Source organism: Mus musculus, chromosome 15 (genome assembly GCF_000001635.26).
Source record: "Mus musculus strain C57BL/6J chromosome 15, GRCm38.p6 C57BL/6J".
Lineage (NCBI taxonomy): Eukaryota > Metazoa > Chordata > Mammalia > Rodentia > Muridae > Mus > Mus musculus.
In genome coordinates, this window is record NC_000081.6 from 102,097,964 (window position 1) to 102,116,471 (window position 18,508).

An 18,508-nucleotide genomic window follows, 5' to 3' on the forward strand; every position below is an offset into this window, starting at 1 on the left:
TATATATATAGCATGACCACAACTGCTTAACTGTATGGAGCCTCCTATGTGTAAAGACAAGACTAGTCAGTCCTCACTGCCCATCTCAGCTGACAGAATGCCAACAGGACATTTATATGACACACTTGGTTCTGGGCTGGGTACACTCCAGGCCACAGACTAGTTTCTCCTAACAGAACCAGGCACCATGCTCTGGAATCCAAGGCAGTGAAGTGTTAAGTGTCACCTCAAGTGCCTCACTAGCTCCAAGCATGGACTCTAAGGAAGTGGCTGAGCTCCACATCTGCTTCTGGGAAGCAACAATTGACAAATAAGCTCCGTTTCTCAGCAACCATTAACCCCCGGGGCTACAAGTGAAGGGGACTTGCTTTCCCGCCCCCACTAAACAAAGTTTGGAAGAGAATTCTGTTCCCGCCCAGCTGCAGCAGCAACCTCCTGGTTGGACAATGCTTGCTCTGTCCTCTGCCAAGAGGTCTGCCTCTGAAGCTAGTGCTGCCCCTTACCCCACACTGCTCCTGGTTCCTAGAGCCCAGTGCTCTTCCAGTCGGGAGAGCCCAAGACTCTCAAGATCCACCTCAAGAAATTAAGTTATCAGTTATGGGCATGAGATCTCAGGCTGTGGAAGAGGGAGTTCTTCCTTCAGAACCGAGATGGACTTCTTTCTGCATAGTCAAGGTAAGAACATGCTTGTGGAGGGAAGGCAGTAGGTGTCCACCTTTATCCATAGCGTCTGGTTTTCTCCCTCTCCCCTTTCCCTGCTGCTGAGCCGGCAATCAGTGCCTGGCTCCCAGCACCCACTTTTACCCTATCACCAACAAGCATCCTGCTTTAGATTTCCCTTCCCTCAATCAGTACCTGAAGAGCAGTGATCAAACCTGAGCTGAGGATCCAGCTACACATCTGGTGACTCTCCCCCCCCCCCCCACCCCCCAATTCCTAGGAACCTTTCAAGTTTGTCCTAATGACTGCTTAGGCAGGGGAGGATACCAGCCTGATGTGAAGTTATAGTCCCATCTACCTTTGCGATCCAATCAATCTAGCTCACTCATTGGTGACTTCAGAGATTAAAAGCTACATCCAGAGGTTATATCCTAGCACCCAGCCAAAGCCCAGGATATGCTGGGAAGGGCTGGGTGTTAAAAGAGCTAGCTGCAGGCATTAAACAAACATTTTCATATACCATGCTAATTACATAATCTAATCTTGCCAGAATACACAGCACAACCTTCAGCCTTGCTCTTTCCCATGAGCCTCCTACAATCCCTGCCTCTCTCTCCCTCCAACTCTCACTTCACCGCCAGTGGAGCCATTCCCTCCCTAGTGTCTCTCCAGCTCTTCCTCTAGTCCCCTGAGATGCTGGCTGCTTTAAAAGTGCCCACTGAACAGTAAGATCCACCAGCCATGCTTCCTGGCTGCCAGATTGAAATCGGGTGCTCCGTTCTTCATTAATCAGAACCAGACCGGCCAAGCCTAGCCTTTGCCAGAACAGGATGAAGGATGAGCACAGAACTCTGCTGAGAGATGGGACAGGCAGGCAGGCCCAGAGGGCTTGAGCAGACAGTACTGCTTTGAGCACCTACCCTGGCACTGAACTCTCCGCACTTCCCACTTCTCAGCATTGAGATGCATGGCTCCATCAATTTCCATCATGGAAATTCCAGCGGGGTGGGTAACAGCAGACAGAACAGTTTAGGATCTGCTAAGGAACGCTGGGAACAGGGAATTACAACAGGTTCTAAGATTCTAGGACCACATCCCTACTCTCAACTTCTCCAAGTGACACAACTCAAACTAATACCATGGTCCCTAGCTTAATTCCAGACGTTCCTATCCAATATCAGATTTTAAAAGAATGGAATGAGGTTACACCATCAAAAGAACTTCCACTGAGAAGACCTAAGGACACCGGCGCGATGACTTAAGCAGTTGAGTGTCAGGAATCTTGAATCTGCTGTGGGTTCTCAGCTCTGAGTCATTTGAGAGAAGTGACAGAAAGCTCCAGGAAGCATTAAGACCTGGGACACCAGCAACTTTAGGTGTCTAAATCTGGTGCCCCAACCATGCCAGGCCTAGTTCGGACTTGGATGAGTATAGAGGCCTCTGCATCCACCTTCCTTTAGAAGTCTATGTGGCTCACGCGTTTCTCCCTGCCCTGTCCCTCTGGCCTCTCCTCGGGTGCCTGTGGCCCTCTGCAGACTCTCGGCCTGAGGCTTCCCGGGGCTGTCCTCCCACGTGCGATCCCACTCGGGCTCTGGCTGCCGCTCCGTCTGCGAGTCTCAGCCGGAGCCTGCCTCGGCGCGCACGGAGGACAGTGGGAGGAGAAGAGGGAGAAAGGAGGAGGCGCGGGCGGGGAGCGGGTGGAAGGTGGCGATTGGAGCCCAGGAAGAAGGAGGGAGCCGGAGGGCGGGAGGAGGCAGCCGGCGCAGGGCGCGGCGGGAGGGAGCCAGCTGAGCGCCCGTCCCGCCGCCGCTGCCGCCGCCGCCGCCTCCGCGTATCGCGGCGCGGCTAGGCGGGATGGGCTGGTCCGGGGGCGCCCCCTGCTGCTGCCCCAGTTCGCCGCGCCCCCGGCCCTCTGGGCGCCCCCCACAGGTGAGTGGCTGCGCCACGCTGGACGGGAGCGCGGGCGAGCGTCGGCCCTCTGCGTCACAGCGCGCGGTCCGAGCCAGGGACGGGCACCAGGGGGCGCGGAGCCACTGGGGGTCCGGGAGCATTGGGCGCGGCCCGTGCCCTCCCCTCCGGGTCTCGGTGAGCTAGGGGACAGTTGAAGATACTAGAGGTGACCAGGGGGCGGGGCGCGGCTGTGGACCTAGCTCAGGCCGCCACGCCTTCCTGCGTCCCACTGTGCACTACTGTTGGCTCAGGCCACTCTCTGCGTACCTCTCTAGCTCGAGCCACAAGCGCACTTTGAACACAAGATGCCCGCGGCAGCTGGCATCAATGTTGCGGCCCTGGCCTGGCAGAGTGCATGCAAACTTTTTCCTCTCTGTTTTCTCTATCTGAGACACTGAGGCAGAATGCAGACACAGATGAAGCTGATTTCTCCTTTTAACCCTTTTCTACTTCTGCCCTACCTAGATACCCCCTAGGTCCCTCTAGACACACCCTTGAATCCTACCTCCCTTCCCCTCCCTCCTTTACTGGGCCTCACTCCTCTGTGGCCCGGCTCCGGGCCTCTCATCCAACCACAGCTATTTCCAGGAAGGAGGGGTGTGTGGGTGGGTGGAGGGGTTTCTCCAAACAAACCCAAGGCTTCAGAGTGAGAGGGGGCCCGGCTGGGGAGAATCAAAAGAGCTCTGGAATATTCCAGGCAGGAGGTGGGAGGTGAGGATCTGGTAATGCTGCCATTCCTCAGGCACTGTTTGCCCTCAGCTACTTTCAGAAATACTCCACACTCCCTGCGGTGGGGACGCGCAGAGCCAACTAGACACTTAACTTTCTAGATCTAGGTGGGCAGTGTAAGTTCAGTGAGGGCAGAGGCTGTTTGGGAACCTGTTCCAGAGGAAAAGACTTTCAGTCCCACCAGAGGTTGCAGATGTAGGCCCATGTACCATAGGAGCAGAGGGGAAAAAAAATTGATCAGGGGAGGCGCTGCAGTGATCCATCTTCCCCAGCAGGGCTGGGTGCGGAATCAGGACAGCCCCGGTTGCCCACCTGGCCATCGGCCTGGAATGTCCTGGGACACAGCCAGAACTCAGGTGGGGATTGCAGAGCCAGGGGCCCTCTCCAGTTACAGCACGGTGCCCCACCCCTTGCCACTCACAGGGCCTTCTAGCCAGGGTACACTGGCAACGATGGGCTTCCTAGAGAACAGGCATGCAGCGGGAAGAGGCCTCAGACTCTTCAGTCTGACAGGTCTTCTGAAGGATCCCTGGGGAGGACTAGAGCAGCCCTTCATCTGTCAGATGGGCGTGAGGCAGAAAGAGGAGAGTCCTGTGGGACCCTGCAAGAGGTGCCAGAACTGGAGGAGTTGCACTGGGACATTCAGTAAATACCATGCAAATGAGGGTGACACGGTGTACATTCTTTCAAATGACAGCTAGCTACAGCATTCCAAAGGCTGCTGTCTAGAGCTTGGGCTGGGAACCCCCAGGCTGTTGACCCTTGTTGTAGGAAGGTTGTTCCATCCTTTCCAAGGGCCCCATACACCTCCTTCCCTTGACTCCTGGGACAGGAAGTTGGCCCTATTCCCAGGAGGGAAGCAGGAGGCCCTAGAGAGGGTGGAGTATGTGTTGGGAGGGGGCCTCCTGTCCAGTCCTCGGGTCCAGTGACAGCCACAGAGGAAGGAGAGACAGGCCAGAAGAGCCATGAAGGTAGCGCTCAGATTCTGGTGGGCGGGTGGGGTCCCCAGTAGAACCTCAGGTGCAGGATCTGGGAGCTAAGCCAGGAACTGTGGGTTGTATCTGGAGAGGAGCAGCTGGGGTGTTCAGGAGGAACCTCCAGTGCTTTGGGTTACAGCAAGATGGACCATTCCTGTAAGCCCTTAGCCCTTCCCGCTGGAACTTGGCGTTGAGGAGGGTACTATAAGATCCTTCTCCCGTCTGACAGGGAAGTTAGCCCTCATCCCTAACTTTCTTTCACCCTGAGGATGTGGAGTGCTGGGCTGTCAGGGGTACTGGTTCCCAGCAACACTCCCTTCCCACAGGAAATCCCAAGGGAGCATGAGGGTTCAGGCTAGAGACTGGCCGGGGACACAGTGTTCTCCACTGGCCCTTGAGCCCTGCCCTGAGACCTGAATTCCCACCCTGTGCCACTGGCTGATTCCAGGGCTGGATCTCAGGACTGCAGACCCCCTGCACACAGTGGCCCACTGGGTGGGAGGCAGCTCCAGAGATGGGGAGAGCCAGAGATCTTAGGCTGACACTCCCAGCAGGGTAGATCCTGGGAATCTGATCTCCTGGCCTCCCCCACATCCTCCCCCACCCCACTTCCTGGAGCAGCGACCTGCCCCCTTCCCGCCTGCACTTCCCTCCACTTCCAGGGCCAGGCTTCTCCACACACCAGCCAGACAGCCTCCCCTCCACCCAAGGGAAGCGGCTGCCTCGGCAGGCTGCTTCCAGGAAGCCCCAGGCCAGGCCCCAGCATTGTTCAGGCCCTGCAGCCAAGAGTCCAGCCAGCCAGACACCATGAAGTCCAGCGGCCCTGTGGAAAGGTTGCTCAGAGCCCTGGGGAGGAGGGACAGCAGCCGGGCCACCAGCAGGGTAGGAGTGCCCACCAGCTGGGCAAAGGTGGGGCAGGGTGGAGGTGCGGACAAGGCGGGAGGGCCAGGATTCAGGCCAGACCAGACCCTCTTCCTAGTTTCAGCCTCTTCTCCTGGCTGGCTCAGCATCCCCCTCCTCTTTCTTTCGCCTGACCCCCTGAGGTGGCTAGGGTAGGGTAGCAGTGTGATTCTAGCATCTGTTTTGACTTCTCTGTGTATTTCCTGGCTTGAGCCTGGATAGGCCCCGAGGGTTCAGCTAAGAGCTCAAGCCCTGACCTCCGGGGGAAGCTTGAGGGAAAAGGTATGGGAAGAAGGCAATGAGGGAAGGGAGGGTGCCTTCTACTGACGTCATCTGCACACGACGTCATCATCCACAAGTGCGTCCAAGTGTCCTGGTGGGTCTCGCCCCCAGTCGTTAAGGGACCAACGCTGCTCCCATGTTATTCTCCTCTTCACACTACGGTGGGCAGATCCAGGGAGAGGAGGGGACAGCGGGAGCTTGAACACACAGCGGTGAAGAATGTGCAGTGGAGTGGTGGGAGGAGTGAGGGAGATTGTCCACAGACTCTAGATAGGAGGGATGAACTGGGGTGGGAGGGGTCAGAACTGCAGTGAAAACTTGCAGTGAGTAGGGACTAAGGGGGACCTGGACAACTGGTGGCAGCCCAGCCAGCCACTGACCTCACTACCTCTGGGTGGGGAGGGGGCATCCGGAGAACCTGGCCACCCCTGTCATAACATGCAGAGGCAGCGAGGCAGCTGCCTGTGTGTCCCCACTGCTATTCCTCCTTCCGAGCGAACGTCTTAGACAATTGCTGCCTGCCGCCTCAGTGCACAGAGAGTAAACATGTTGTTCTGACCGTGGGGGAGGGGGTCATATTAGCTGCCTGGAGCTTGGGGACACTGAGAGCCAGGGGCTCAGAACTGGCTGCAGTCAGTCTGGGTATTATGTGATAGTGCTTGTGTGTCCTGGCCGTCAGCTCACAGTATACAAGCCTCTTGTGGGGAGGGCAAGATGGGAGGAGAGTCAGACCCCCCACTCTGCCAAGATTCAGAAAGCCCTCACATTGGAAGTGGGGGTGTGTGTGACAAGGACATCACATAGCTCCGCCACGTGAGAAGTCCTGAGTGAACCCTTAGGGAGGAGTTGACCCAGCCAAGGTGACGCAAGGGGTCACATTCCAAGCCCTGTAGAGGACAGGCCTCATGACTACCCTGAAACAGCTGTGGCCAAGTGTGCCTTAGAGTTCACAGACTTTTGGCTGGAAGAGAGGGAAGCAGCATCGCTCTAAGGAAAGGTCCCTGCCCAGCCTTGGAGATGAGCCCACTAGGAACACATACCCCTATTTGTCTGTCATCCCACCCGCAGCCGAGGAAAGCAGAACCACACAGCTTCCGGGAGAAGGTTTTCCGGAAGAAAACTCCAGTGTGTGCAGTGTGTAAGGTGACCATCGATGGGACCGGTGTCTCCTGCCGAGGTGAGGTGGTGCTCTTGGTGCCTGAGCCCTCCAGGCAGCACTTCTGTGTGGCTCAGGCTCTAGAGACAGGCAAATTCAGAAACAAATGCCCTCACTCTTCTTGACACCCACCTTGCCACAGCCCAGGAGATTTGTGACTCTACCACCTTCCCATCCTTACCTGTGACTAGGGTCTTCCCTTCCTCTTGCTCCTCCTCCTCTTCTTCTTCCTCCTCCTCTTTTTCTTCTTCCTCCTCTTCTTTTTCCTCCTTTTTCCTTTTCCTCCTCCTTTTCCTCTTCTTCCTCTTCCTCTTCCTTCTCTTTTTCCTCTTCTTCCTCCTCTTTTTCCTCTTCTTCCTCCTCCTCTTTTTCCTCTTCTGCCTCCTCCTCTTTTTCCTCTTCCTCCCCTTTCTCTTCCTCCTCATCTTCCTGTTCCTCTTCTTCTTCCTCATCCTTTTCTTCTTCCTCCTCTTCTTCCTCCTACTGTTCTTCCTCCTCTTCCTCTTTCCCCTCCTCACCTCTATTCATCCTAGACCCCAACCCCCGGCCCTCTTCCCTTACTCCAGAGCAGAACCTGTTGATAACCAGCTCTGTTCTTCAACTCCTAGTAACCTAGTGTACCAGGGTCCCAGAGCTGGCTTCTAAGGCCTGTGGGGCTGGAGCACAGTTATTTTGACTATTCCCGTAAGCCTCTGCTAACCTCTACCCTTTCTCTCTCTAGTCTGCAAGGTGGCCACACACAGAAAATGTGAAGCAAAGGTGAGTATGTGGTTCTATCTAATGGGGAGATGGTGTCTTTCCCTGTCCAGACAGGCATCTTCAGCCTCACTGGCATGGGCCACCATGTCACCCTGTCCCCTGTCACTCACTCCTGGACACCCCTTCCTGGGTGGCAGGGGTGTTGTGTTGGGCTCTTTAAGAAACACCCTACTCCACCCCTGGAGGGTTGGCCCAGGAGGGTGGACAGTGAGACAGCGTTTGTCTTGGTGCTGTGCCCAGGCTGCAGCTGGCGAGAGGATGAGGGGGGGTGGCTGCGGGGGGAGGAAGGGCGGGGTGGATAGAGAGGGAGCAAGATTTCAGAGACCAGGCACCCTGATGGGAGGTGCCTTCCCTCTGAGGAAAGGGTCCTCAGGATGCCTGCGTTGGTCTCATCCTGGGTAGTGAAAGCTGAGCCTGTTCAGGTATAATACCCTGTAGCTGGTACCCGCTGTCCACTGAGAACCTAAGGTAGCCCTGCATCTCTGAGGAACGTTCCTGGTGCTCCATCAGTGCAGGGGGTAGTCCCAGGGCCTCAAGCTAGCTTGGGGGAGCTCTGTGCCCATGGGTGGGGTCTCAACGGTGAAAGAGGCTAGTGTCCACCCCTGGCCATTGCCTGGCTGGCTGGCTCTATATATAACTCCTGTCCTGCCGCTGGATGAATGGGGGTCTGTGTGGGCAGGGGGCTGAGAGCCAAGAGCAACAAGCAGGGGGCCCAAGGGGTGGGAGACCGAGAGGCAGAAGCAAGGCTCCCTTAAATAGAGGAACCTCAGCTAGAGGTTGTTCATCAGGTGACAGCCCCTGCACCTTCCTACTGAGGCCTGGCACCCCATTTCACCAGCACAGCCTTTAACTCCCACCTCTTTCCAGGTGACTTCATCCTGTCAGGCCTTGCCCCCTGCGGAGCTGGTGAGTGTGTTCTAGGATGGGGCAGGGAAGGCAAGGAACCTGACTAGTATCCCCGGGGTCTGGTGGTCTCAGAGTGGGTCTCCAGGAGGTTATGTAGAAATGAGTGCTGTGGTTATTGGTCAGTTGTCCTCAACAGATGGCTGTCGGAGCCCTTTCTGGTTACTGTCTTCTAGAGCTTGTTGGGGGCTAGAGTCCTGTCCCTAGGGAATGAACACTGACATGCGCTCCCACCCCGCCCCACCAGGTCCAGACTGGTCCTTGCCCCTGCCCTAACCACTCCCATTTCCTCCCCCACATCCTCCCTCTAGCGGAGAAGCACAGCCCCGGTCCGGCGCATAGAACACCTGGTAAGGGATGCTAGGAGCCTGAGCGGGGAGGGGCGTGTGGGTAGCTCTTGGAGTAGGGACCTATATTTCCAGAAGACCACGGTTTGTAGAACTTTTGACCGGGAAGCCTAGAATCGATGCATCCGAAGTGATGTCGACATACGGTTTCTAATCCACCAGGGGTCCACCAAGTCTCTGAACCACTCAAAGCAACGCAGTACTCTACCCAGGTGAGTGAGGATGCCCGGCGATCCCACGTCACCCCAAGACAGTGCTCCCCCTCGGGACCATCCACCCTAAGGACCTAACAGGTCGCCCAGCGTTCCCCAGGGTCCTTACCATCATACTAGCCCTCTGGGGCGCCACGTTTCTCTGTTCCCTAAATCAGCTTTGTGGCCTCTCCCAGGAGCTTCAGCCTAGATCCGCTCATGGAGCGTCGCTGGGACTTGGACCTCACCTATGTAACGGAGCGGATCTTGGCCGCAGCTTTTCCTGCACGACCGGACGAGCAGCGACACCGAGGCCACTTGCGCGAGCTAGCCCATGTGCTTCAATCCAAGCACAGAGACAAGTACCTGGTGAGGAGCGGGTGGGCCAGATGCAACCAATGAGAGGGCTGGGAGATCAAAATGGGGCGAAGCTACTGTTTCGCTATCAATACCTGAAATGGGGCTGGCAAGGGGGCGGTGCTAGCATGGCGGGGCGGGGCCAGGCGGGGAGGGGCGGGGCCGGAGCTGAGCCAGGCACGCAGCTTGCAGAGGATTCCGCCCCAGCGGATCGCAATCGAACTATTTTAGAGCAAGATGCTCACTGAGGGTCCACCTCCAGCACCTGTGTCTGAAGTCACCCTCATCTAACGCTGCTTTATTTCAGCTCTTCAACCTTTCAGAGAAACGGCATGACCTCACCCGCCTGAACCCCAAGGTAGGAGGGAAATGTGAAAAGGCTCGTTACTGGTAGTAGCAATTGACATCCACCTTTCTCATACCACTTAAGATACCTAAAAACATGGTGCAGGGGATATCACCCCACAGTATGGCGGAAAATTTCCAAGCTATTGTGGACTACTACTAAGTGCCCACCTTTGCCCCAGGTCCCTGTATTGTATCCATATCCATGTTCCTGTCACACACACACACACACACATATATATATATATATATATGCAGAGTTGTACCCTTTTACTTCCCCAGGTGCAAGACTTTGGTTGGCCTGAACTACATGCCCCACCTCTGGACAAGTTGTGTTCCATCTGCAAAGCCATGGAGACGTGGCTCAGTGCCGACCCTCAGCACGTGGTTGTGTTGTACTGCAAGGTGAGCTGGGACCTTGGGGTCACAGCGCTAGGGCAACCTCAGCCTAAATGTCGCAGGTTCCCCAGCTCTGTCTCTTTATCCCGTAGGGGAGCAAAGGCAAGCTTGGGGTCATCGTCTCTGCTTATATGCACTACAGCAAGATCTCTGCAGGGTGAGTTGCCCTGCCTCAGTGGCCTTTCCTCATCTGTCCCTGTCTGAGCTTTTCTCTCTTTAGTCAGACTATAAACTTGGTGCGGTACCACCTCTCTCCACTAGTGGGCCCAGCACTCCACAACAGAGGAGCTGGGCTAGTTTCTTAGGGCTGTCAGCAAACTGCCATCGTAGATTGGCTTAAAATGATATATCTCAGTTGTCTTACAGTTCTAAGGTGTTGAAAGTCAAGTGTCAGTGGGGCCACGCTGTCTCTGGGACTCTAGGCAGACTCCTTCCTTGCCTCTTTCCAGCTTCTGGTGGTGCCTGACAGTTCTTGGCTGGCAGCAGCCTCCCTCCAACCTCTGCCTCCGTCATCACATGGTGTTCTCTTTGTGCGTCTATTTCTGTCTCTCCTCTTCTAAGGACCAATCGCCCTAATTAAGGACCCACCTTGCTCCTGTATGATCTCATCTTAACCTATCTAACCACATCTGCAAAGACCCTATTTCTAAATAAGGTCACATTTGAGGTACATTTCTCCGGGGGAGGGACACAGTTCAATCCATCAGGTTGTCTAACTGCCCCCTTTGACAAGCGAGGAAAGCCAGGTTCAGGGGACAGTTGCCCTAGGCCCAACAACCGGGAAACTGACTATGCTGTAGGGCCTCTGGCTCTCCTCACCACCACTGGGAGTTCCTCTGTACAGAGGATCTCATGATTCCTCCTTCCCTGGGGTTTAGGTATAGAAGGCCAGAATAGGACTGGTTCCTAACCCCCGACCTGCCCTGCTCTCCCCAGGGCAGACCAGGCGCTGGCAACCCTCACCATGAGGAAATTCTGTGAGGACAAGGTGGCCACGGAACTGCAGCCCTCCCAGCGCCGGTGAGCACCCCAGTGGGGAAGGGCTGACTCTCCTGTTCGGGCAGCACACCTGAATCCCACAGTGCACGGGAGCAGAGCCAGGCCCTGTGCCAGATTCTGGGAAATCAGAACAAACAAGATCAGGTTCTCCTGGCATTTATATGTTAGTAGAGTAGAAGGCAAGAAGCCATGCGTAAACAGACTAGATCGTTCTGGCTGGCGATAAGGTCTGTGAAGAGAATAAAGCAGAGGCTTGTAAGAAAGACTCCACAGGATGAGCAGGGCTTGCCCCCTTGAAGCATAAGATTAAAAGAGCAGTCTAGGTCTCCCAAGAGCTGCTGAGTTGGTGTGAGGCGCCCTCTAGAGGAAGACGCTGATGCTTTCTTGGCACTTCCCCCGCCAGCTATGTCAGCTACTTCAGCGGACTGCTGTCTGGCTCCATCAGAATGAACAGCAGCCCACTCTTCCTGCACTATGTGTTTGTTCCTGTGCTGCCAGCCTTTGAGCCCAACACAGGTGAGTCACCCCGGGATGTATTCCGTGAGGATAGCCACCTACTACCCCACACCTCTCATGGCCTCTTCCACCCCTCCAGGCTTCCAGCCCTTCCTCAAGATCTACCAGTCTATGCAGCTGGTCTACACATCTGGAGTCTAGTGAGTGCCCTGCTCCCAGGCCCTGACATCTGCCTGATTGCCCAGCCAGAGAGGCTGACTATGTCTAGCTACCTCTGTGCCCTCCCTGGATGCCTCTGACTATTCTGCCTTTCTCTCTACCCACAGCCGCATAGCAGGTCCAGGGCCTCAGCAACTTTGTATCAGCCTGGAGCCAGCCCTTCTCCTCAAAGGCGACGTCATGGTGAGGGGCGAGGGTTGTAACACTGAGGGGAATCCTGAGGATGCAGACTGCAACGGGGGTGGGGGGCTTCTAGCCAGATAGTCAGCTGACAAGGCCTGTGTCTTAGGGTTTTACGGCTGTGAACAGATGCCATGACCAAGGCAACTCCTTTTTTTTTTTTAAGATGTATTTATTATTTATAAGTAAGTACACTGTAGCTGTCTTCAGACACACCAGTAGAGGGCGTCAGATGTCATTATGGATGGTTGTAAGCGCCATCATGTGGTTGCTGGGATTTGAACTCAGGACCTTCGGAAGAACAGTCAGTGCCCTTAACTGCTGAGCCATCTCTCCAGCCCCCAAGGCAACTCTCATAAGGACATTTAATAGGGGCTGGCTTACAGGTTCAGAGGTTCAGTCCGTTATCATCAAGGTGGGAGCATCTGAAGGCTGCTAGTAGAAGACTCCCTTCCAGGAAGCTAGGAGTAGGGTCTTAAAGCCCATGCCCACAGTGACACACCTACTCCAACAAGACCATACCTTCAAATAGTGTCACTCCCTGGGCCAAAAGGGAACCCTACCCATACTATCCCAAGAGAGTTCATGTTGAGGTTGGGGCATGACAGAAGCAGTGGCCCAGGTGGCCCTTGGAGCAAAGGTGTAGGTAAGACAAAATGGATGTGATGGCCTGACCCCAGCCTCCTGCCCTCCCTCAGGTAACCTGCTACCACAAGGGTGGCCAGGGGACAGACCGGACCCTCGTGTTCCGAGTTCAGTTCCACACATGCACCATTCATGGATCACGGCTCACCTTCCCAAAGGACCAACTAGATGAGGCCTGGGCTGGTAAGTCAGAGGCCAGTGAAGTGGGTAGGGAAGGGGACGCCAGCGGGGCGTGGCTCCTCACCTCCACCACCTCCACAGATGAGCGGTTTCCTTTCCAAGCCTCAGTGGAGTTTGTTTTCTCCTCCAGCCCTGAGAAGGTCAAAGGTAAGAGTGGGAGCTGGTAAGAGTGGACGGAGTGTTGAAGGTGCAGGAGCTGGAGGGGCGAGGTGTTGAAGGCTTGGGGTGGGGGAAGGGCAGTCCCCTACTCAGTGCCCCGGTGGCCTTCCACAGGCAACACCCCACGGAATGATCCCTCTGTCTCCGTGGATTACAACACGACAGAGCCTGCTGTACGCTGGGACTCCTATGAAAACTTCAATCAGCACCATGAGGATAGCGTGGACGGTGTGTGGGGTGGTGGGGCAGGTGGGAGCTGTGCGGCTTGTGGGGAGAGGCACGCTGAGTCAGCACTGTCCCCACTCACAAATTCTTCTCTGCTCAGGCGCCTTGGCCCACACAAGGGGCCCCCTGGATGGCAGTCCTTATGCCCAGGTGCAGCGGGTCCCCCGCCAGACACCACCAGCACCTTCTCCAGAGCTTCCCCCACCCCCGATGCTCTCTGTCAGCAGCGACTCTGGCCACTCATCCACGCTAACCACAGAACACACAGCAGAATCCCCCGGCCGGCCGCCCCCAACTGCTGCTGAAAGACAGGAGCTGGATCGTCTGCTGGGAGGTTGTGGAGTGGCCAGTGCGGGCCGTGGTGCTGGGCGAGAGACCGCCATCCTTGATGATGAAGAGCAGCCCTCTGTGGGTGGAGGCCTGCACCTTGGGATGTATTCAGGCCACAGGCCTGGACTCAGTCGACGCTGCTCCTGCCGTCAGGGCTTCCGGGAGCCTTGTGGGGTCCCTAATGGGAGCTACTACCGGCCTGAGGGAACCCTAGAGAGACGACGACCACCCTATGGGGGCTATGAGGGACACCCCCAGGGCTACGCAGAAGCCTCTGTGGAGAAGAGACGCCTCTGCAGGTCACTGTCAGAAGGGCCGTACCCCTATGCACCCGAGCTGGGGAAACCAGCCAATGGGGACTTTGGCTACCGTCCAGCAGGCTACCGGGAGGTGGTGATCCTGGAGGACCCTGGGGTGCCTGCTTTATGCTCATGCCCTGCCTGTGAAGAGAAGCTGGCACTGCCCACCGCAGCCCTGTATGGACTGCGACTAGAGAGGGAGGCTGCAGAGGGGTGGTCCAGCGAGGTAGGCAAGCCTCTCCTGCACCCAGTGAGGCCTGGACACCCATTGCCTCTGCTGGTGCCTGCCTGTGGGCATCATCATGCCCCAATGCCTGACTATGGCTGCCTGAAGCCACCCAAGGTGGGTGAGGAAGGGCATGAGGGCTGCTCCTATGCCGTGTGCTCTGAAGGCAGGTATGGGCATTCAGGGTACCCTGCCCTGGTAACCTATGGCTATGGAGGAGCGGTTCCCAGCTACTGCCCAGCATATGGCCGGGCACCTCACAGTTGCGGATCTCCAAGTGAAGGCCGAGGGTACCCCAGCCCTGGTGCCCACTCACCACGGGCTGGATCTGTGTCCCCGGGGAGTCCACCCTACCTGCAGCCCAGGAAGCTGGGTTATGAGATTTCTGCGGAGGATGGGAGAGACAAGTACCCACTTTCTGGACACCTGGCCTCAACAGGACCCTTGGCTTCTACAGGTGAGGACCCTCAAGTGGGAATGTCCAGGGTAAAGGAGGGTTCTGAATGCTACTGGGGAGGCCGTGGGTGGGAAGGAGCTGAGCCAGGCAGAAAAGCAGGCTCCTGTTTCCCAGAGCTCTTCCCTCCCGTCTCAGAGTCACCTGAACCATCCTGGAGGGATGGCTCCAGTGGACACAGCACGCTACCTCGGTCTCCCCGAGATCCTCAGTGCAGTGCTTCTTCAGAGCTGTCTGGTCCCTCCACACCCTTACACACCAGCAGCCCAGTTCAGGGCAAGGAAAGGTACACAGAGGGCCAAGGCTACTTGGGCATGTTATATGGGTGTCTGCAGCCCCAACAAGGAGCTGTCTGTTCACCTACTTTTCCTTGCAGCAACCGACGGCAAGACACCACCAGGTCTCCCTCCTTGGCACCCACTCAGAGACTGAGTCCTGGCGAGGCCTTGCCCTCTGTTGTACAGGGAGTTGCTGAAAAGACTCCTGAGCTGTTGACAAGCAGCAGGCCTGAGCAACTGGACCCTAGCCCCTTCTCCCAGACCTCTGCACCCGGCTCACCCAATGGCTGGCCTCAGGAAAGGAGCCCAGGAGGCCACACCAACAGTGCTAGTCCTCGGAGCCCTGTGCCAACCACCCTGCCTGGACTTCGCCATGCCCCGTGGCAGGGCCCTCGGGGCACTTCAGATAGCCCAGATGGCTCCCCTCTTACTCCTGTGCCTACCCAGATGCCCTGGCTTGTGGGCAGCCCAGAACCACCCCAGAGCTCACCCACCCCTGCCTTCCCCCTGGCTACCTCCTATGATGCCAATGGTCCCATTCAGCCTCCACTTCCTGAAAAACGACACCTGCCTGGGTCTGGGCAACAGCCGTCGCCACCAGCCAGAAGCACCAATCAACATGTCACCTTTGCATCTCCTCTCCCAGATGTCACCCAACCCCCAGGTATAAGGGTCTAGGAGGATTGTGTGTCCTTTAAAGAACCTCACCTTCCAGATAGAGACCATGGCGAGCCCTGGAGTCTGAACTCAGTCCCTCCCTCTTCTAGAACACCCTTTACAAGAGAACCAAAGCAATGTCAAGTTTGTCCAGGATACATCAAAGTTCTGGTACAAGCCACATCTTTCCCGAGACCAAGGTAAGAGGCCAGAAAATGCCATGTGCCTGTCCCAGTCCATCTCCCAGGCCTGTCTTGGCTGTAAGCCCATTATCCTGGTAGGGCCTTTGGTTCCCTCTGTCTCTGCTCTTGGCTGAACAAAATAGAGATTCTAAGTTTTGGCCTCAGACTAAATGTTGTTCCAAGTCCTATGACCCAAAGCCCCAGATTCCCACCACCCTCACAGCTGTCAGAGTGAGAGACTTGGGAACCTGCTAGTAGAACTGTGTGGGGCTGACAGCCATCTCTAAACTTCTGCCCTGCAGCCATTGCCCTGCTGAAAGACAAGGATCCTGGGGCCTTCCTGATTAGAGACAGCCATTCATTCCAAGGAGCCTATGGGCTAGCCCTCAAGGTGGCTACACCTCCACCCAGTGCGCAGCCCTGGAAAGGTATAGAGCTCTCAAGCTGAAGGTGCAGATGGGGAGAGGGGAGAACTTGTAGGACCAGGATGGTGGGAGTGAGGTGGTGCACAGGACGTCTCCATGTAGGGGAGGGTTGAGGCAAGCCGCCTGCTGCTTGGGGGAGAGTTCTGTGGGGAGAAACTGAGTTCCTGGGATGCCATAAAGCTTTATTTTCACCCCTCACTCCTCTCAGGGGACCCCTCAGAACAGCTGGTCCGCCATTTCCTCATCGAGACTGGGCCCAAAGGCGTGAAGATCAAGGGTTGTCCCACTGAGCCCTATTTTGGTGAGAAGCAAGAGTCTGAAAGGGTTCTGGGGGTAGGGGGAAGGTTAAAGGAGAGGCCTCAGGAGAATGGAAGAGAAAACCCTGACTATGGCCCCTATGATAGTCACTTCCCCCCAACCCCTCTTAGGAAGCCTGTCTGCCCTGGTCTCCCAGCACTCCATCTCTCCCATCTCCCTGCCCTGCTGTCTGAGAATTCCTAGCAAAGGTGAGTGATCTCTCTCCTAGCTCTCTAGCTACCCCTACACCTAAATAGAGGTCCCATTACCTCCACCCTACCTTAGAGAGGCTAGGAGAGCCCCTCCCTTTTGACGTCCCTTGGTGGCCTTCATCTCCTCAGATCCTCTAGAAGAAACCCCAGAGGCCCCAGTGCCTACCAACATGAGCACAGCAGCAGACCTCCTGCGTCAAGGAGCAGGTAGAGTCTTCGTTCTCCCTTCCTCTCCCTGGTAGTTAGGAGGATACTGTAGACTCCAGATACAAGGAGGGGCACTGCAAGGGCTGTGGGTGGCAGACCCAGCAGGTATATTTAACCTGCAAAGGCAGAGAAGCCCTGTATTTTCAGGAGGTGAGGAAGGGGTTACAGGTCAAGTTCTCAGGGCTTATAATACAGGAATCATAGCCACAGCAGAGGTGAGAACTTAAAATGTGTCTCCTCAGTCTTTGCCCCACTGTTGCTGGCTGTTGCTTCCTTGGAGTCTGGGAGTTGTCTTTCTAACTTGTCAGTGTGTGATTCCAGTGCATTTGGGCAGCACTGGTCAGGGAAGTACACAAGATGGTGGGATAAGCAGCGAATGGGTGACAGATCCGGGTCCTGGCAAAACTATGTAGCTCATCAACCTACCTCCTGTCTCTTTAGCCTGCAGTGTGCTCTACCTGACCTCGGTGGAGACAGAGTCATTGACTGGCCCTCAGGCTGTGGCCAAGGCCAGCTCTGCAGCTCTGAGCTGCAGCCCGGTCCCAGTGCCAGCCATTGTCCATTTCAAGGTCTCAGCTCAAGGCATCACACTGACAGACAACCAGAGAAAGTAAGCCCGGCTCAGACCCCGTCTCGAGTCTCAAGCAATGACCATGGGGATCTCTTGGTTTTTTGTTTTTCCTCTTTTCATGTGTATGTGTGTGGTATGAGTACATACACATTTGCATTTATGTGTGTAGGCTCCAGTTTGATAATTAAAAATCTGGGTTGCTTGTTCACCTTAACTCATAGATACAGCTAGTCTTGCTAGCCTTGCTCCTGCAGTTGTCTCTGTTTTCTGAGACTGGAATTGCAGGTGGGCCGCTTGTACCCAACATTTACACGGGTTCTGGGACTCAAGCTTGTCCTCCTGCTTGTGTGGATGGTGAGCACTGTAAGCTCTGAGCTCCCTCCCCAGCCCAGAGCCTTGGATTTCTGAGTGTGACTTTTCTTCCCCACTTTCCCCTCACAGGCTCTTCTTTCGCCGCCATTACCCAGTGAACAGCATCACCTTCTCTAGCACTGACCCCCAGGACCGCAGGTGAGTCTTCCTCGGAGCTCTTTGCTGGGGTCCTGCCGGCCTCAGCTGCCAGGGTGTTCAGGAGCTGTGCCCTGGGCCGCACTCTCTCACATCCTCTCTCTTTACAGATGGACCAACCCAGATGGAGCCACCTCCAAGTAAGTCTCCCTGCTGAGCTCGGCCCTGGCTCGCCACAAGCCGCCCCCTGTGGCTTACACCATCCTCCTGTCCCTGGCTTTGTCCCTGCAGGATCTTTGGTTTCGTGGCCAAGAAGCCAGGAAGTCCCTGGGAAAATGTGTGTCACCTCTTTGCGGAGCTTGACCCGGACCAACCGGCAAGTGCCATTGTCACCTTCATCACCAAAGTTCTACTGGGCCAGAGGAAATGAAGGAAAGCCACAAGCTCCGAGTGCACACCCACACTGCACCCTCCCAGCATCCACAGCGCTCACTACCCTGGCCTGGCCCCTGTGAAAGAGGGAGTGGCAGCATCTGGGCCACTGCTCTTTCCTGCCCTTGCCTGCTAAGCTGAGTGAGTGGGCCCCTAAGGTGACCTGGCATGTGAGCAGATGGCAGAGACAGGTGTGAGGGGGGTGAGGAGGTGTCAGTAGTGGAGCCCTGGAGGGGAATGACCCTGCCAGCTCCACCCAGCTCCAGGGCCCATCATGGAGGGATGGGAGAAGCTTGAAAGCTTCCTGCCTTCCCTCCACACAGAGACCAGAGTGGGGTCACATAAACAGAGGGAAAAAGAGAGTCTATTTTTGTGTAATAATAAAGAATTTCTATAAACTTTTGAGGAGTTGATACCTTCTTCATAGGAAGAAGAAAAAAAAAGTCTCCCAGAGACGTACCTTTGCTGGCCTG

The 18,508-nt window shown here is 56.0% G+C and overlaps 1 protein-coding gene across 7 annotated transcripts; it reads left to right on the top strand.

Moving 5' to 3' along the window:
- Positions 1-511: 511 nt before the first annotated feature.
- On the top strand, positions 512-18,438 carry Tns2 (tensin 2). Of its 7 annotated transcripts, none has more exons than XM_030248439.1 (29): positions 512-675; positions 6,567-6,675; positions 7,376-7,413; positions 8,281-8,319; positions 8,628-8,666; positions 8,826-8,875; positions 9,052-9,223; positions 9,519-9,569; positions 9,839-9,961; positions 10,048-10,112; positions 10,892-10,975; positions 11,358-11,470; positions 11,550-11,610; positions 11,737-11,812; positions 12,508-12,637; positions 12,716-12,781; positions 12,908-13,021; positions 13,119-14,330; positions 14,445-14,613; positions 14,704-15,269; positions 15,373-15,462; positions 15,747-15,872; positions 16,078-16,170; positions 16,298-16,375; positions 16,508-16,585; positions 17,027-17,195; positions 17,598-17,666; positions 17,774-17,803; positions 17,895-18,438. In XM_030248439.1, exons 1-29 carry the CDS (start codon positions 598-600, stop codon positions 18,031-18,033), a joined length of 4,227 nt encoding a protein of 1,408 aa, XP_030104299.1. In that variant the 5' UTR covers positions 512-597; the 3' UTR covers positions 18,034-18,438. The 7 variants fall into 7 exon arrangements, with proteins under 7 accessions (XP_030104299.1, XP_006520754.1, XP_006520755.1 ...); XM_006520691.3 differs by lacking the exon at positions 512-675 and adding an exon at positions 2,404-2,589; XM_006520692.3 differs by lacking the exon at positions 512-675 and adding an exon at positions 2,404-2,589 and having other exon boundaries at positions 14,466-14,613.
- Positions 18,439-18,508: the final 70 nt, after the last annotated feature.

Coding starts and splice junctions, on each gene's coding strand:
- Tns2 (XM_030248439.1), top strand. CDS start 598: ATGGGCATGAGATCTCAGGCTGTGGAAGAGGGAGTTCTTCCTTCAGAA. Junction 10,113..10,891: donor TACAGCAAGATCTCTGCAGG/GTGAGTTGCCCT, acceptor TGCTCTCCCCAG/GGCAGACCAGGCGCTGGCAA. Junction 15,270..15,372: donor AGATGTCACCCAACCCCCAG/GTATAAGGGTCT, acceptor TCCCTCTTCTAG/AACACCCTTTACAAGAGAAC.